General features: G+C 43.5%; 2 protein-coding genes across 2 annotated transcripts in view; one reads left to right on the plus strand and one right to left on the minus strand.

Moving 5' to 3' along the window:
• Positions 1-235: 235 nt before the first annotated feature.
• LOC110307743 (granzyme A) lies at positions 236-8,230 on the plus strand. Its single transcript, XM_085831316.1, has 5 exons — positions 236-318; positions 2,851-2,995; positions 5,100-5,238; positions 5,415-5,684; positions 8,028-8,230. The coding sequence occupies exons 1-5, from the start codon at positions 249-251 to the stop codon at positions 8,187-8,189; spliced, it is 786 nt and encodes a 261-aa protein (XP_085687442.1). The 5' UTR covers positions 236-248; the 3' UTR covers positions 8,190-8,230.
• Positions 8,231-11,038: 2,808 nt separating this feature from the next.
• Cdc20b (cell division cycle 20B) overlaps positions 11,039-19,248 on the minus strand; it is a 58,227-nt gene continuing 50,017 nt past the window's right edge. Inside the window, exons 10-12 of the mRNA XM_021180654.2 lie at positions 18,626-18,751; positions 18,061-18,178; positions 11,039-11,139 (exon numbers count right to left, since the gene is read on the minus strand). Coding sequence (XP_021036313.1) covers positions 11,039-11,139; positions 18,061-18,178; positions 18,626-18,751 — 345 coding nt within the window. The remainder of the gene's footprint in view (positions 11,140-18,060; positions 18,179-18,625; positions 18,752-19,248) is intronic.

Consider the following 19,248-nt stretch of genomic DNA (forward strand, 5'->3'; position numbering starts at 1 on the left):
GCAACAAGAATCTCTTCCCTATCAGCTTTCCCTACAAACCTACATCTCCACCAGGCAGCACTAACTCCATCAGCACTACTGAAGGTGAGGAGGGACCAAGCCTACTCTTGACTGTTTTAGTTTCATTTCCCAGATTTACACCTGGACATTTGAAAGAGAAGAACTAAAACCACATCCTTTGTACTCTCATATATAAGTAGAAAGAAACAAACACAGAGATCCCTGCTGATTGGGCTGGGAGAGCCACGATGAGGAACGCCTGTGGTCCCCGGGTGCCATCTCTTGCTACTCTCCTTTTACTCCTGCTGATTCCTGAAGGTAAGACAGCCAGCTTCGTGTCATTTTCATCAAAACCATCATGAAATGGATGTGTGGGGTGCTTTCAACATGGTGTCTTAAGTATAACTGAGAGTACCCAAAGCCTGGGAACACTTACCATTCATTTTTATATTTTAGTACTTTTAGAAGAAAAAATATGTATTCATACTTTCTTTCCAAAAGTTAGCAGAACCACCAATGGAGATTGCTGCCAATTTATAGCTTGAATTTTGCCTTAAAAGACAAGTTGAGATGAGCAAAAAAATGAATGAAATACTCTTGAGTTGTGAGATCAACCTGTCTTTCAAGAGAGGAAATAGTGGTAAATGAAGCATCTCAGCCTTTCTTTCTTAAACTACTGTTCAGACAGCTTTGAAGAGGGTTACACATGGCCGAACTGGACAGCAGAAGCTAATAAGGACTGTGGGGAGTTTCTCACTATTTCTCTTGGTTAGTGTTTTCCTGGCAAGTCTTCCCGCCTCTGGGGAAGATCTCTCACACTGACTGCTTGGGAGAGCTGTAGTATTTTCTCTTCAGCTGTTCCTGCTATGTAGTGACTAGGAACCAATATTCCTGTCTGATGGAAAGGACCATGCACTGGTGGGAATGCCATCAGGGTTCTTGCCCTGACCCGGGAAGAACAACAGCTTCTGTGAGGTTCTCTGTGTTCCTTGAAGAACCTGGTAGGAAGATTGGCATGGGGTAAAAATGGCAGGCAAATAAGGAAACAGCCATGATTTATCCCAAGACAAAGCTTTTAGAGGTAGGAGTTCCAGACAGGAATCTAAAAGAAGTCCTAGTATTAAGCTTATGACTAACAATTAAAGGGAATTTTAACACAAGTTTGAAAGATGTTTGAGACCAAAAGTGGGTACATGACCACCATGGCACAGCATGAAGGCACTCAGAAATGCCAGGTCCTCCTCAGCCATGAGATTAGAGCAGGTTTTCTTTCCTCTTTATTTCTTTATAATTGAATTTTGGTTTTCTGAGGGTTTTCTTTTTAATCCAATTGTTTATTTTCTTCAAAGTACACAGTACGGAGAACTTTTCCTATTACACTTTGTTTTCTGTGTTCAGAAGGAGCTGTGTGGACCCAGAAGGGAGGGAGCAAGAAAGCACTACTTCATATGCTGGACTATCAGAACAGTCTGGCAGGCTTTTGAAACAATGTCTGAACAGCACAGCTCCTGCCTCAGAAATTCTACTAAATCTGACTCTGAATGGGGTGAGCAGTTGCTGGTTTTTAAAAGCTTTCCACCTGCTCTAATTCATACCACAATCTTTTTAAGGCTGGCTAGTGGCAACCTGGCCCTACTGCTCAGGCCAGCATGTGTGCTCGGGGACAGAACCCTACAGAAGAGAATCTCCTTGAATTCATCAATATGTCCACAGATAGTCCTTTGCACTCTAGCTTTGTAAGAGTCACCCCAGGAAAACTAGGGATGTGGATAAATTCCCTTTGATTCTGTACCATTCTATTTCTGGACCCGAAATTCTGACTTCCCAATTCCCTTATGGAAAGTGAACCCTGCCTTTTCTCTTCGTGCCTCTCACCCTCCTCAACCTGATGAGAAGTTCCAGGTCTACAACTGATACTTTGGGCCAGTAGTTGGACTTCATTATGGAATAAGAAGTGTTGATCTCTACTCAAGCAAACATAACACTCAGCCAAAATGGTCAGAAGGGTTTTAGGAGAATCCAGGAATATTTTGCATAGAAGTTGAAATCCGGAAGCTCTGTCACAGAACACGAGGTCCTTTCCCATCAACCATGCCTGCCTTGTGCCTCTATATCTCCCCATTCTCTAACAGTGGATCTATTAGCCTGGCCCAGTTCATGCAAGTTCTGCTAAGGTGGATTATCTACTTATAGTTCCTCTGTTCCTTATAGTTCATTTGGAAAGGGCTTTAACTAAACCATGTTAGGTCTGGGGATTGAACGAGAACCTGAGGTACAACCTGTGTTATTCTCCTGACTTGTGGATGAGAGTGCTGCTCTTGATACCTGAAATCTCACAGTGACCAAAGTCTTCATGAAGGGTCACAGCTAAAAGGTGATAACATCAACTTGTATACTGTGTTTTTTAACGGCCTCTGAGTGAAAGGGGGAAAGCAACAGGCTTCTAAAAACCCACTCCTTGCCCTGCTTCAATTCACACTCATCCAGAGGGGAGTAGGGACAGCCGAGCTTGGATAATCACCAGCAGCTCCTCTACAGCAACCACTGCTGGTGCTGACCACTGCACAGCTCTCTGCCCTTTGCAAATCCTGAGCTCTGAGACTACAGTTATGACAGATCTCCAGCTGAAAGTTTCCCAGGCCAGCAGTGGCAGGCTCCTGTGGATGTGAGAGCAGGAGCCCAAAAGGGTCAAGACTTAGGGTGAGACTTCAGGACTACATTTGGTATAAATATAAGGTGATGCTGATTTCTCTCCAAATTCAAAAAGCATGCCTTGTCCCAGAAATGTGGCTTTCTTGAGAGACTATTAGGAGTGGGCACTGACCAGGCTGGCCTTCTTCTGTTGAACAGGAGGCTGTGAAAGAATCATTGGAGGAGACACGGTTGTTCCTCACTCAAGACCGTATATGGCTCTACTTAAACTTAGTTCGAATACCATCTGTGCTGGTGCTTTGATTGAAAATAACTGGGTGTTGACTGCTGCCCACTGTAACGTGTAAGTTCTTGAGATTAAAATGCTTTTGGATAAACAGTCCATTGAAAAGGGATAATCATAATAAGACTGCATCTCGCTAACACATGGAAAAATCACTTATTTTTTCATATATACAGGAAGTATTTGACAACCCACATTGATCTGAAAGGAAGTTAAGCCCAGATTTGTCACAAGGAGTCAAGTCAATGAGGATATAGTGTCTTTAAGTTCTATCTACAGGGGAAGAGAGAGAGAGAGAGAGAGAGAGAGAGAGAGAGAGAGAGAGAGAGAGAGAGAGATCACAAGCTTGCTGATATGATATAGGGAGGTGGTAGATCTGGAAAGAAATGGGGAAGAACAGGAGTGAATATGACCAGGATACATCTTATCTAAGATTTTTTTCTTAAAAAAAGATAATAAACAGGTTTATTAAGTGGAAATAAAATCAGTCTGGTTATAAGGGGGGAGGGGAGAGGAATCACTCCCAAGCACTAATAAGCTAGTGAGCTAAGGTAAGGCTAAAATGCCAGCAGCTGCTATACTCCAGACACTCCATGCATCATTACATAGCATCCACCTCTCCCACTTCTCTGAGCATGTTCCATTTGCTGTGTGAATCCCTTGTAGAGAAGGGTTTCTGGTCCTTCTCTGCCAAGTTCCTTCTCTCCACTGTTGTCTTGGTGACACTGTCCCTAGTGCCTCTGCTCTTGCCACAACACTACAAAGGCAACAAAACTTCTAACGAATTGAAGCCAACTACAGTTACAAATTCACTTCCTTACAGAAAAAAATGAAATTAGGAAAGACATATTCCTATTTCTCATGAAAGATTTATTTTAGTTGTAACAAGGCATTGTATGATCTTATTGTTGACATGTTGACTGTGTAATTTTATGGGTGCTAAATTTTGGAAACCAAATAAAAACAATCCTGCATAAAAAAAAAAACAAAAAACAAAAACAAATTCACTTCTTTGGTTATGCACCCAAGTCTTTCATAGCCAGATGTGGCTCATGGCTATTGGGCCATGCAATTTATAAAACACTGTTATCAAATCATGCTATGGACAGTACATTTATGATGTCATGAGACCAGTCTCAGCTGGAATACTGGAGAAAGGGGATGTGAACATCACATTGTTTGGTGTGTAACAGGTTGTGAATGACAGGAGTCATAAGCATAAACACATCAGGAAATACTCTCGCCCTGCACAGCATGCACACAGGGTCCTGTGCTAAGCGGTTTCTGGAAGTTTTCCCATCTGAGTTTGTTCTTTTACATAGAGCTCTGCCAGGAACTGCTTTACCACTCCCACCTGCCCCTTGTTCTTACCCATGGATCTCCTCCTGAGAGCTTCCCTTCCCAGGGTTTGCATCCTAACTCTCTACCATGGCTAATCACTGAGAGGAAAGATGCAAACAAACCCAAGGTCTGCATCTTGGAAATGGAACCTCTCTCACTTGCTGTTTTTAAAATTAAGACCTCAGTTTTCTTCTCATAAATAAGCTGTTGGAGATGAGGACAGGTGTGGTGGCTTGAATGTAATTTGTCCTCTCTAAAGTTCATTTGCTGGCAGCTTGGTCCTTAGGGTAATCATATGGAGACACAGTGGGACTTTTAAAAGAGCTAGATCGTTGGGGTTCCATTCTGGTAACAGGGTGAATGAAGACTTCAGAGTCAGTCACTTAGCATGAGTAGCTTGCTATAAGTTGAGCTTGAGCTCAGTCTCTGGTCCCTATCTTGCTCCCTCTGTCACTCAGCTGATCCTCTTCACATGTTCCCATCCCTCCCACCTCCAAGAGCTGACACAGAGCAGGCACAAGTCTCCATTGGAAGTCAAGCTGACCTGACACTGAACTGTCCAATTCCAAAGCTGTGAGCCACAAGAAAGCTCTATCTGTTCTCTGTTACATACCCAGCATACAGTGTTTTGTTAAAGCTACATAAAGCTAAGGCAGTGATGATAACAGAGTCCTAACACCTTATCCTTCAAAGCAGGTTTAATCTTTTAAGACACCAATTTTCTCCAAAAGGAGCATATATACAAATGTCGTAACGAAGTTGTCCAATATATATTATGCCCAGTCCCTGATTAAACTAGTAACTAGTGTTCTATCTATTACAGGGGAAAGAGATCTCAGGTCATTCTTGGGGCTCACTCGCTCAAGAAGGAGCCAGAACAACAGATACTCACTGTTAAGAAAGCATTTCCCTATCCATGCTATGACCAATATACACATGAGGGGGATCTACAACTTGTACAGGTATGTACCTCTGGTTGTCCTTTTGAGTCACAGAATATGTTTCAGCACATACATGAAAGAGTTTATCCCTAGTCCCTTCCCTGGTACAAATAAGAGAGCCCCAGAGGACTGGGTAAGAAGTTCAAACATTAATACTAATCCCATATTCTTAACTAGTTCTCTTTTTCTTCTTACAGCTAAAGAAAAAAGCAACAGTTAACAGAAATGTGGCTATCCTTCACTTACCTAAAAAGGGGTATGATGTGAAACCAGGAACCCGATGCCGAGTAGCAGGGTGGGGGAGATTTGGCAATAAGTCACCTCCCTCTGATACTCTGAGAGAAGTCAACATCACTGTCATAGACAGAAAAGTCTGCAATGATGTAAAACACTATAATTTTAATCCTGTAATTGGACTAAACATGATTTGTGCAGGGGATCTCCGTGGTGGAAAGGACTCGTGCAATGTAAGTGAAAAAGATGGAGTGTGTTAACTACTGAAGCAAGGCATGTGGGTGTGCATGGTGTGATGTCAAGCTTGCCCTTGTCAGAGCATTGGCTTCTATGGGTTCTGCTGTGCTGGTTGGTTGGTTGACAGGGAGAGTCCCACTGTACAGCTCTGCCTGTTGTGGAACTTACAGAGATCCACCTATCTCTGCCTCCCAAGTGCTGGGACTAAAGGCTTACACTACCACACCGAGCCTTCTACTATGCTTTTTGACATTTGGTAGGCTGTATGTAAGAAAGTGACACACTCAGCTTCAAAGTCACTGAAATAAAGAATTCGCTGCTAAGGCTAGTAGCAACCTTCTACATTGAATTTGTTTCATATATTAAAAAATATATTTGTTTTTGAAATATATTTTAAAAACATATATATATACAAACATATATATCCATATATACATAGATATGTATATGTGTATGTGTGTGTGTGTGTGAGTGAGTGTGTGTGTATATATATGTGTGTGTGTGTGTATGTGTGTGTGTTTATATATATGGTGTTCCTCATTTTTCTTATATTACTATATAGAGATACAAACAAGAGACATAAAATTCTAAAGAGTTCCCGGAAAGCCTTCAGGGTTTCTCATCGCCCCATAGCCCCCAAAAGCCTTTGGTGTAGCTGTGTTTGAAATGCTGGTCCTCATCCAGAGACTACCCCACCCAGGGGTCCATCCCATAATCAGCCACCAAACGCAGACACTATTGCATATGCCAGGAAGATTTTGCTGAAAGGACCCTGATATAGCTGTCTCCTGTGAGGCTTTGCCAGTGCCTGGCAAATACAGAAGTGGATGCTCACAGTCATCTATTGGATGGAACACAGGGCCCCCAATGTAGGAGCTAGAGAAAGTACCCAAGAGCTGAAGGGATCTGCAACCCTAAAGGTGGAACAACAATATGAACTAACCAGTACCCGCAGAGCTCATGTCTCTAGCTGCATATGTAGCAGAAGATGGCCTAGTCAGCCATCATTGGGAAGAGAGGTCCACTGGTCTTGCAAACTTTATATGCCCCAGTACAGGGGAATGCCAGGGCCAAGAATCAGGAGTGGGTGGGTAGGGGAGCAGGGCAGGGGTAGGGTATAGGGGACTTTTGGGATAGCATTTGATATGTAAATTAAAAAATACCTAATTAAAAAAAAAGAACAAGAAAGAAAGAAAGAAAGAAAGAAAGAAAGAAAGAAAGAAAGAAAGAAAGAAAGAAAGAAAGAAAGAAAGAAAGAAAGAAAGAAAGACAGACCTGTCCTTCCCAAATCTGCCCAGGATCCTGGGCCTGGACCCCAGAGTTTCTTACCACTGAGCCTCACAAATAGTCTCAGGCATGACCCCCATCAGAGAATGAATAAGCCTCCCTCCCTTCCGTGTCCCCAAAAACCTGGAGGGACAGGGCCTGATTAAAGGCAAGAATTAAAAAGAACACTTTGCAAAGTTTTAGATCCTCAGTTCTTAGTCAATTCTCCCAGAAACCAGAGACTCCAAATATGTCCGGAGGTGAGGACAATGTGCAGTTATCAGGGAGTTGTCAGAGGAGTCAGAGGAACTAGGCCTTGTGTTCAGGACCAAGATTAGCCAACTGCTAAAAAGGCATAGCATTTGTCCTTCACATCCTTCCTCTTTATTTTCCCCTCCCCTTATCACCTCCCCTGTCCTGCCTTCCCTTAGGGCACCCAGGAGCCTGACTTTCCCTCAGGGAATCACATGCACCATTCAGAGGCCACAGCAGCCTCTCAGGGCACTCTTGCCTCACACCAGCCCCAGAAACACTGAAGCTCAGAGGTGCTTCCTGGTCTTTCAGTGCCCAGGACTTGGCTGCTGACTCTGCCCATTGCAGATGCTGTAAGAGGGAGGAAAGGAGTCTCCCCAGGGATGGCCACAGGTCTCACCTAACTCAACACTCCACACAGATAGAAAGCCAAGCCTTCCCTGAAAGGAGAACTTCAGTTTTCTTTCTCTGAGAAAATAAATATATGTGAGAGGAACCAGAAAACACAGCAGCTTCCATCACCTAAGTGTTTCAGCTGCTTTTGCCTGTTTCACACCTTGATTATTAATAAAGGTGTGAAAAAAAAAGACCAAGAAGGCCTGCTTTCTGGAAAAAGATAATCTAAAAATCAGTGAATAAAATAAGTAATGCTGCTTTCATTTCTGTTTTCACTAATCTGTAAGTATTAAAATATTACTTCCCATCTAGATGCTGTAAGTAGTAATTTTCAGCGAAGTCTGGTCTGGTCTGCCTATTAAGTGCTACAGAACTTCTTCACCATCCATTCTGACCCCAGCTTACTCCACCCTCTTGTTTTCCAGGGGGATTCTGGCAGCCCTCTGCTATGTGATGGTATTTTCCGAGGCATCACCTCTTTTGGTTATCCAGGGAAGTGTGGAGATCCCCGATGGCCTGGTATCTATACTTTCCTCTCAAAGAAACACCTCAAATGGATAAGGAAGACTATGAAGGGTTCTGTTTAAATGTGTGGCTTTCACTCCACACTCCATCCCTGTCACTTCTGTGTTTGAGTACAAATAAAATCAACTTGAATGGCTGCACGTGTCCTCCTCCTGTAACGTTCTTGGGTAGATCTCCAAGATAATGTAAGAAGAAGATTAGAAAATCAGGACCACCATTGTCCTCCGAGCATCCTGGGACAGGGTAATTTCTCCCTGGATAAAGCGCTTGGCTCTCAGATCTATCTGACAGGAAGCAGAGTGAGGGGCTCAGCATTCTGAACTGCCTAGTCTAGGGGGTGAGAGTGAAAAGGAATGAAGCCCCGCACCCCTGCACTATCCCACCACTACACTCTCATTCATATACAAGAACTGAGGGGACATCAGTCAGACCTGACTCAGGGGTGGGTTCCCTAGGCAGATGTGCACTGCCTCCTGGCCTCTGACCTAAGATGAAGCACAGCCCAGGAACACCTAGAGGTTCTGAGTTCATTGACATCGGTGGAGCCCTGAGCGTGGGATTGCTTAACTCACCACCCCTGTAAGATGGATACCACGCAAGGATCAGACTTCCTGGCCTACAAAAGAAGTTTTTATTAGAAAGGGATTCTGGAGTGATATTTTAGACATGTCATAATATTTCATATAGATTTAGAATTTTAATTAAAATAAATTAACTACTCTATACTGAATACCATTTTTTAAATTGTTGGTTCAACCCTTCATGCATTGCTAGTTAAAGTACAAATTTGCCATAGTAAATTTCTTGGAAAAAATTACTAGTGCCTATTGAAGATTAACCTGTTTATATTTTATAACTTAGCAACTGTACTCCTCAGGATATGCCAAACTGAAATGAATGGTTTGTCCAGCAAAGATATATCCAATAGTGAACATACCAGACTAAGTACTTAAACTCAAAACTCTACATGACTTAGGTAGCAGGGCCTTTTGCCTGCTTTATTTGGGTTCCTATATCTACCACCCTTCTCTACTCCAATCTCTTCCAACAGCCAAGCACTATGTAGGTGAGAAAGAGGGTTAGAGGAAAAAGGAGGTATAGCTTTCTTTAGATTACTACTTGCTGATTGGGGGTGTCAAATTCCTTGGGCTTGGGACAAGGTCAATCTTCAACCTTAGGATATCTCCAACCAGCAATCCAGCAACCCAGGAAAAGCAGCACCAGCAACCAGCAGCAGGGGGGACAACCACAGCGTGGGGGGGGGGGGGGGGGGGACAGCAGCAGCAGGGACAGCAGCAGTGTGGACAATAGCAGGGACAGCAGCAGGAGGGACAGCAGCAGGAGCTACAGCAGCAGCAGGGACAGCAGAGGCCACAGTCCCTCCCAGACCTCTCATATTTATATCCTCTAAAGAGTTTCCAGAATTCCAAAGGTAAACTCTTCTCAGCTGGCAAAATCATGCCCCTCCTAGAGCACAAGACAAATCCCAGTCAGCTGCTGTGCACAATAAGAAGCAGCCTCACATCCCAAACCTGACACCTGAACAAAAATGCATTCACGGAACATAACTTGGTTTCCAAAGAAAGCCAACTTCCCACTACAAACTTAAATATCCACTTCTAATGTAAATGAAAGTCTACATTCATAGAGCAAAATACATAGCAATGAAAAGAACTGCAGTCTCATGTAACACTGCGTTTGTTGCATGCATGATTACTGCGTGCTTCCACATATCTGAAGGTAGCCATAAGGAAAAACTAGTCCATCATGATAGAAGTCAGGATATGGAGACTATTAGCTGACACTAGGCACAAGAGATCCTATTAGGATACCAGAAACATTCGTATCTTAATCTGGATGGTACTCAACAGCTATCTATTCATGAACCAAAAATGTACCCAGCTATCCACTAAAGATTTACTTGAAATTTTGGAGCACAAAATTTAAGACAGTTGTAGTCAAGGCTTCTATTTTGTGTTTTGTCTAGACTTTTACTAATTTCTTTATAAAAATAATATCCCAAACTTTCCACTAAAACTAATACCAGAAATATGTTGATTTTTTTTCTTAAATTAGGCCCATTTGCCCACATACCAAGAATAATTGTAGAAATAAACTTTGATCACAGCACTGTCATAATACTGTTAAAACAGAAAACCTGGAATGGGATGATGGGGGACACTTGACACTGTCCTGTGTGTGTGTGTGTGTGTGTGTGTGTGTGTGTGTGTGTGTGTGTGTCAGAGAGAGGGAGACAGAGAGAGAAGACAGAGAAACAGGCAGAAAGATTTGAAGTTTTAGATGCTCTAAATTTTTCTAAAGAAGTAATTACTAAACTCAGCTAAGTTTAGCTAATTACTCCCATCAGCTAAAGGAAGATGGGAAGAAAATAAACTGGCAAATTAACATGAACTTGGCAAAAGAATCCTAATTTCTCTGGTATATACACTACCCTGCTCTACAACAATTAGGGTTTTTGTTTTGTTTTTATGAGAGAAATAAAGGAGAGGGTGGGTTTTTTTAAGAGCCATATATGTTGGCTTACACCTATAAACCAAGTCTCAGGAGGTAAAGACAAAAGGTTTGGGAGTTGGGGCCAGACTGAGCTATGTACTAATTTTGAGAATAGCCTGAGATTGGAGAGGGAGAGGGAAAAGGAGGGAAAGAGGAAGAGCGAGGAAGTCTGGAAGGGAGAGAAGGGGATGAGAAAGGGGAAGGGAGGGAAGAAGGAGCAGAAGAGGAAAGGGAAGGGTTTAGAGATCTCTGGGCTATGGGATAGGAAGTATAGAGACTCCAGCCTGAAAAGAATCAGGCAAGGAAGAGTCAGCCATCACATCTTCCATTCCCAATGACCTAGTGGAGAAGGAAAGCCGGCAGTACAGTTCTCCCTAGGACTGGCTGGGTTGGGTGACTAGCAGCACTTCCACACACAAGCTGTCCCATCTGCCGCAGCAGAAAATAGGCGTGTCTGGTCTGGACTCAGTGACAAATGCAGCACTCTGTCTCTGTGACCTGTGGGAGAAAGAAGATCTTGGTACAAGGGTGGCTGCTGAGAACTAGGGTGATCTGAGATAGGACCGTCATCCCTCCCAGGGCAGAGTGCTCCCTGCACCAGCCAGGTTCACCTGGCAAACCATTCAGGCCTTTTACCCAGCACCTGAGCCTTTGCTAAGATTCCTCTCCAGTGCTTGCTCCCCCTACCCCTCCCCCCATACTCCTACCCCCCTACCCTGCCCACTTCTACCCCTACCCCTCCCCCGCCCCCACCCTGACCAGAGCCTTGTGGCTGTCCTACCAAATGGCCACAAGTTGGGTGGTTATGCGCCAGAAACTGACTCTCCCACAGTCTGGGGTTGAAGTGTAAAGTCTAGGGGTGGGTGGGAGTCTCAGCCTTGCCACTTCTGGTTCGACTGTAGCCACCGTTCCTCCGTTTGTGTTCACACCACGCCTGCCTGCCTCCATGAGAACAGACTCCTCTGCATCTAGTCTTTGATTTTCCCACAAGTCATAGGACACCTGATGTTGGATTTAAGCCCACCGATGCTCCTTCCAAGAACCCGAAACCCACCATGTAGTGAAAATGGTTTTGTCTGTTTGTAGACAGTCGCGTTCGCAGGCTACAGAGATTTCACACCAGTATCTTTGAGGAGTGTGTACTTTAGCCTACATCACCACTCATTCCCCACTCTCATTAGGTCTATCTTCTACAGTCTCAGAAAGCCAACACTGGGCTCAGACAAAAGCCATCCCTTTGGGACAGGTTCCAAGAATCACATAAACTGATGCAGCTTGAGCAAAGGGGTCCAAAAACTCAAGTTCAAGACTTGCTTGAAGTATTCTGAAGCTCGGCCTCCCTTCTGGTCTTTTATTCATTATTCCCAAAGAACAATCTTAGTTATAATTGCTTTATACGAGGTTACTACATATTTTTAAATGAAAGCAGCATTTAATGGTTGCACTAATTTGGGGACTCTGAATTAAAATTAAAGTCAGTTCTTTCAGATCTCATTTTCTTTTAGGGCTTATGTATGCATTGGAGGTGTTTTGAAAACAAGGCTATGGTAGATAACACTTCTCAACCTCTCCTGCAGTCCTTCTGACGTCAGCATGCTAAGGTATCCACTAACCAATCATCAGTGGCCCTGATAACCAAAATCCTGGGCCAAAATAGACAAAAATAAGTCCATGAAAAGAGACTAGATCTAGGAGAATGTTAAAGAGTACAAGACCAGAGAAGGCTTGAGGGGGAAGGCATTTGATGACACAATGGAATCCCAATGGTGCCATCAAAGAAGAGGGTGCCATCTCTTCCTAACACAGGATTTCTTACAAGTCAGCTAGCTGAGAGAGGGACTCTGAGACAGCCTCCCTAGTACAAGCACTTCAGCTCGAAGGAGTGTGTGGCACTGTTCAGACCCAAGGGAGACGTAACCTAGACTCTTGGGGGAGTCGTTGTGCCCACAACCACTCCTTTGTGCACACACACAACACATGCACCAGTGCAAACCAGGCATGGGACTGGCCCTGTGAGTGTGGGTACATAAATTAGGCTTACAGAAGTGACATAGCTCCATAATTTATAAATGAATAAAATGATGCAGGAATAACAAACATCTCACACAAGGGCACACCACTCATGAACAGCAGAGCCAGAACTAGGGCCAGGTCAATGCTTTAATATTAGGCCAAACTCCACAGAAAATTTATATATAACTTTATATATAAAATGTATAGTTTATATATAGAACATAAAATATATAATCTATATGTGTGTGTATATTTCATATATGAATGCTTTAATATATGTTTTATATATGCATGTATATGTATATGTTTTACAAGGACATAGAACCAGAACTGGAGAGATGGCTCAGCAGTCAAGAGCACCTATTATTCTTGTAGAGGATCTGAATTTGATTCTTGGCTCCCATGTCAGCCAGCTCACAACTGTCTATAATTCCAGTTCCCGGGGCTCTAACGCCTTCTTCTGGACTCTGAAGGCACCTACACTCACATATGACTATACTCACCAACATATACACATAATTTAAAACAAGTCTTCAAAAAATAAACAATAGGCTATAGAACCTTGCACCAAAGCTTTCAATTATTCTAGCCTATTCCTTCTCATTTTAAAAGTCTAATTTTACTGATAGATTTCTGTTGTTTATTTTAGAATACCCTACAGTTTGTACAAGACTTATCTTTCTGTACAAATGGAAAGTTAAGTAACTTTAGAACTAGGAAATTTTTAGCTGGGGAAAATAGCATACTTGCCCAGCATGTGCCAATCTCTGGTTTGATCCCAAGTACAGCATGAAAGAAGAAAGGAACAGAGGAAGGGAGGAGAGGGTGGGGTAGGGAGGGAAGAAAGAAGAGGAGAAGAAAGACGGAAGGAAGGAAAAGAAAGAGAAAAGAAATCTGTGTGCATAATCAATTCACATATTTAACTTTAACAATTAATTTTAAAAGCTCACACTACAATAAAGCCACAAGGAAGAAGCATAAAACAGTCTGTCTCTTGGGGCTAGAGAGATGGCTCAGCACCCCATGTGGTAGCTTACCACCCCTAGCTGCAGCCCCAGGGGAGCCAGCCAGTCTAGGCCCCCAGGGCACCTTCACCCGCAGGTACACATATCCACAGACACAGGAGCATAACTAAAAATAAAGCCCTTTTATAGTGCATAGCCTTTTATTCTCTCACACTTCTCCAGGTATTTTTGCTACTATCTTTCTTCATGTCCTGGACAGAAAGCTGTCTATAAAAAGGAATACTAAACAGTTGCAGTGTTAGATTCATACAGAAAATTGTCACATAGGGATCTCTCTTGCCAAAAAAGTTAAACATTCCCACTGATTCCCCTTCACAAAGTTGCAGGCACGAGAGTCTTTAAATGAGCACTGCTAACTTAAAATGATGCATTTCAATCCACCCTAAGGATAAAGTCTTTATTATATTCAATAGATAAAATGAGAGATTAAAAATGTCTTATATGTGTTAAAAGAAAAGAATAAAATGAAATAGCAAAGAGGGTAAATCCCAAATATTTCCCAAAGTGGGGGTTGAACCCAAGCTTGACTTAAATTGATGAGAAACTTTTTGAGAAATGACACGGAGGAGAGGGGAGCAGCGTGCTCTCGAAGTCCCTCCCAAACACGTCAGTGACAGTCTTAACTCACGAGGAAGTGGGAAATGACACGTTTACCCCAGACAAAGACATTCTTTTGAGGGGAGCTTGTGTTGTTGGGCGAGCTGCAAAGTTCTGTTTTCTGCATGAGTATGTACCATCAATGACACTACATATTGCTCCTTTGCCATGGATCAAAGACGCCCCATCAAAGGCAGGTCTCACCTGCGAGCAAGAAAGTCACCTACACCAGGTTGTCTTTTTCATATAATAAATTAATTCTTGAGAATTTTCTACAGTGTAATTTGATTACAGTCACCCCCACTCCTCTCAGATCCGATCTCACCTTCCCATTCACTCTCAAATTCCTGTCATTTTTTTTTAATATCTCACTGAATCCAATTTGTGCTGCCCCTATACTCATGAGTGTGGGACCATCAACCACACCTCGGTCACCACACCTCGGTCACCACACCCTTACAAAAACCAAACCCAAAGACTCTCCCGCCCCCAGAAGCCAAGCCTGTCAACTGTGTCTCCACCGCCTTGAGCCTGTGCAGATTCAATTCAGGCAGCCACAGCTGCTGTGAGCCCATGCACAGGGAGCCTATGTGACAGTTTCTGACCTCTGGCTCTTAAAACCTCCCAGCCCTGTTTCCTCAACGATCCCTCCTACTCCTGTTTTTTGTTTGTTTATTTGATTTGTTTTTTGTTCTTGTTGTTTGAATTGGTAAAATGTTTATACATTCTATTTTCTCTCATTTTATTTTTTTATTGGATATTTTCTTTAGTTACATTTCAAGTGTTATGCCCTTTCCTGGTCCCCCTCCCACCAGAATCCCACTATCCCATCCCCCTTCCCCCTGTTCCTATAAGGGTGTTCCCCCACCCACCCACCCACCCATTCCCATCTCCCTGCCCTGGCATTTCCCTACACTGAGGCATCGAGCCTTCATAGGACCAAGGGCCCCTCCTCCCATTGATGCCCAACAAAGCCATCCTCTGCTACGTATGCAGAGGGGGCCATGGGTCCTTCCATGTGTACTCTTTGGTTGGTGATTTAAAGCTTAAAAATTACCATTCCATTGTGGATGGGAACAAGAATAAGTTGTCTGTCTTCTGTTGTTAGGGGTAGGACCTTTTAAACTAATGTTTCTTCCCAAGGAATTAACAGTGTGATTCATAGGGTAAGCCTTGGTAAAGGTGTGGCTCTCATCTAGAACAGCCTTTCTTTCAAATGTTTTGACATACTATCAAAATTAGTGTTATATAGTAACATTATACCTAGCCGTCTACACATAATTTATAGTAGTTTATATAAAAAAAGAGTATGTCTACAATAAAAGTTTCACAAAATAACATTTATTTTTCCATCTGTCTCATCTCTATAGGGTATTCAATTCTACTATGCTATTTCATGTTTTGGGGTTTTGTTGGTGGTTGGTTGGTTGGTTGAGAAGGTTTAATGAAGATTTACAACTTTGTAGGGCATTAAAAAAATACAAGATGCAGAGATCATAAGAGCCAGAAGGCAGAAGGGCTGTGAAATGCTGACACGTGAGCACAGTTCACCCAAAATAGTCCGGACCCCGTAGCAGCCACGAGAGCTTGCAACAAGCCTGTGCAAGACCGAACCATCAATAGTCGGTCACAGATGAAGCAGATGCTTATGAAGCCCACCCTTCTTTGCTGAACTATTGGCTATCAATGGATTCTGGAGCAGTCATTGTCCTCAACTGTGCACCCACCAAGAGGCTTACCAGTGTCCAAGGAGTACTTCCAAACCCAACTTCATGTAAACAATCCTGGTTAAACACAGTGAGTCTTAAAACAAAAAGGCATGAATGTGGGGCTGGAGCAGTGGCCCCCTGGTTAAGAGCACTGGCTGCTCTTACAGAGTTTAGTCTCCAGCACCCACATGGCAGCTCACAACCATCCAGTTCCAGGGGATCTGACATGCTCTTCTGACCTCCAGAGGGCATGTACATGATGCGTACACATACAGGCAGGCACAACACTCTTGCACATAAAATAAAAATAGATAAATAAATCATCCGAGGTGGTAGGGAGAACACCTTTAATTCCAGCACTGAAGAGGCAGAACTCCGTGAGCAGCCTCGGGACAGCCATAGGTACACAGAGAAACACTGCCTTGAAAATAAATAAATAAATCTTTACACACACACACACACACACACACACACACACACACACACACACACCATGGATGTGAGAAGGAAATGGAGGGAAGCAGGGATAATAGCAGTAAGAAGGGATTTAGAGATGGTCAGGGCTACCACAATCAGGTACACTTTGCATATGTATACATGTATGAAACTGTTAAAGAATAAACTCAATAAATATTTTTTAAAAGGGTTGTCTGAGTGGCTGAAGATGTGGCTTCATGGTAGAGTGTTTGCCCAGAACAGACAGGAAAGTGTGGAAAAAATGAACACGAACATATTGGTTTCCTAGTTCCTACAGATCAGAAAGAGTGAGACCACTGGGGAACAGAGAGGTGTCCTGGGGTTGTCTGGAGCTACACCACAGACAGCAAGTCGTCTGTATGTGAGAGAAACCCTCCCCGGAAAAAAGTCATGGTATTACCGCGACCTAGCTTTATACATACTAGTTTTATATATACTAGATTTCCGTAGGTCTCCTCACACAAAAGCATAGGTTTCAAGGGAAACAATGTCACCTATGTATTCCCTACATTCCCACAAAACATAAGATAAATAAAAGATGCATAAAAATAAAGAGTGAGCACATAAGTTCCTGGGATCAATCTGCAGGCAGGGCCAAGTGGAGAGCGGGGAAACAGGAACTCTTTATCAAAAGCACAAGCTGTTGAGACCAGCCTGATAAGCTCCCTCTGCAGCCTCCTCAGCCAGCATTCTCATCTTATCGCCAGGGCAGGGTAGAAGGAGATACAACAACCCCTTTATCATTCCAGAAGGTTCTGAGGACAGAAGTGGGTTCTCCTTCCTCACCATGAATCTTTGTGTCAAGAAAGATCCCAATAAAAGTTTGTAGAACTAAATTGAGAGAGAATAGCAGTCTGGCTTCTTAGTGCATGGCTCCATGACAGGACACCAGGGTCTGATCCCCAGCAACAACTACGGAAGGAAGGAAGGAAGGGAGGGAGGGAGGGAGGGAGGGAGGGAGGATAGAAGGACAGAGGGACAGAGGGACAGAGGAACAGAGGGACAGAGGGACAGACAGACAGACAGACAGAGGGAGAAGTAGTGTAACATGAAGCCAACTAGAGCTGGATCCCCAGCAGAGCCAGGAAGTCTATCTGATGGGGGAGGGGTGTGGGTTGACAAACAGAATTCTCGGCTCTCCAAAGAAATGTTTGGAATTAGCCCTAACTAACTAACTAACTAACTAACTATATATATATATATATATATATATATATATATATATACACACACACACACACACAGAGGATGCCTCCTGCTTCTTGGTGGCTTCATAGCACTGTCTAATATTACGGCTCTCCTTCACACTGCTAGATTCTCTTCAAAATAATCCATGATGCTAAATCTGGGAAAACTGCCGAAGATTGCTGCTGCCTAAAGCATACACATATCCAAGGAAGAGGAACCTGGACATGTTTAAGAGTTAGACAAGAACGATCGAGTTTAAAAACGTTTACCTCTGTGTTCTGAGACGGGGGTGTGTGTAAGATTTGGTCCTCTGTTGATGTTAAAAAACCAAAGAGTCAGTCTTTGACCAGAGCTTTCCACACTTGGTGGCAGCAAACCTTGCCACGGGTAGGTATGTGGCATTCACTCACCGAAGAACCCACCGGACCTGAACAGCGTGGGGCAGGTCCACAGTGCCACATCATTCTTGGGTGCACCTTGGCCGGTTGCAACCTCCTTTGTCTTGGGTAGCCAGATGAGGGAACAAATCTATAGTGAGGACCACAAAACAGCAAATGCTAGCAGCTTCTGATGCATGGCGAATGTGCCTCAACTGAGTCTAAACTACATTCTGCTCTGTCGCCCAGCCTCCAGCCTCAGCGAGGATCGGGTATTTATAGAAATTATATCCAGCGTAAGGGGATTCATCCCAAGGCATCCAAACACCAAGGCCCCAGTGCAAAGGACCAGGAAATTTAAATGAATTGTGATCGCTGGCCAGGGATAGCCAGATTACATACAAGTTTCAGAGTCAAACTGTGGGGAGAAAGCTGAGAAGGAAGAGATGGAGGGAGGGAGGGGGGGAGAAATGCAAACGGGATTGACTTTGGACTCACTCATTAAGAGATTGTAGAAAAAACAAATTCTTAAGAATCGGAGTTCCTTTTGTACTCATAAGTAAGGAAGGGTGGGATGAAGACGAAGCCAGATGCTTACCTGTGAATGTGTGCTTGGAGTCTGAACGTTCTTCCCAGTATTTACATCCAAAATATGTAGGCATCCGTCCTTCATGCCTCCTCCCACGGCAAGGACCTCAGATTGCCAGGGACACCACTCCATGGCCTGTAAAGTTCCAAATAATAACACAGGCAGGGGAGCCCTGGAGAAAACAAGCTGGAGAAAGATGTGCGCAGGTAGCCAAAGCCTAGAGGTTCACAGCTGCAGCACTCTCTTAGGGTGAGGGTCAGTGTACCACCCTCCAGGAAGTATTCCCCAGGGAAGAGAATCCACTGTTGATAGGGGAGGTGCCTAATAGAATATTTCTCTACAGTATGCTAACAACTGTCAGTATTTTTAGCATAGAAAACAAAATACAAAACAGCACAACTGAAAAACTGTATGCTGCACACCCATGGGCAGAACACCGAGGCAGGACAAGCTCCTGGCTCTTCTGAGGTCTGTGCTGAAGTGCAGCCTCTGCTTATCCACCGTAGTCCTTGACTTCCAGGTCGTGGCAGGTAAAAGAGAGCTGCACATGGCTACAGGTCAATCAAATCTCAGGCATCTCAAATCCCAATAGACTTCAGATGATCAATTTATTTACAAAGAACTCTAGTCAA

This window comes from Mus caroli, unplaced genomic scaffold, assembly GCF_978045245.1.
Source record: "Mus caroli unplaced genomic scaffold, Mus_caroli_1 scaffold_15, whole genome shotgun sequence".
Lineage (NCBI taxonomy): Eukaryota > Metazoa > Chordata > Mammalia > Rodentia > Muridae > Mus > Mus caroli.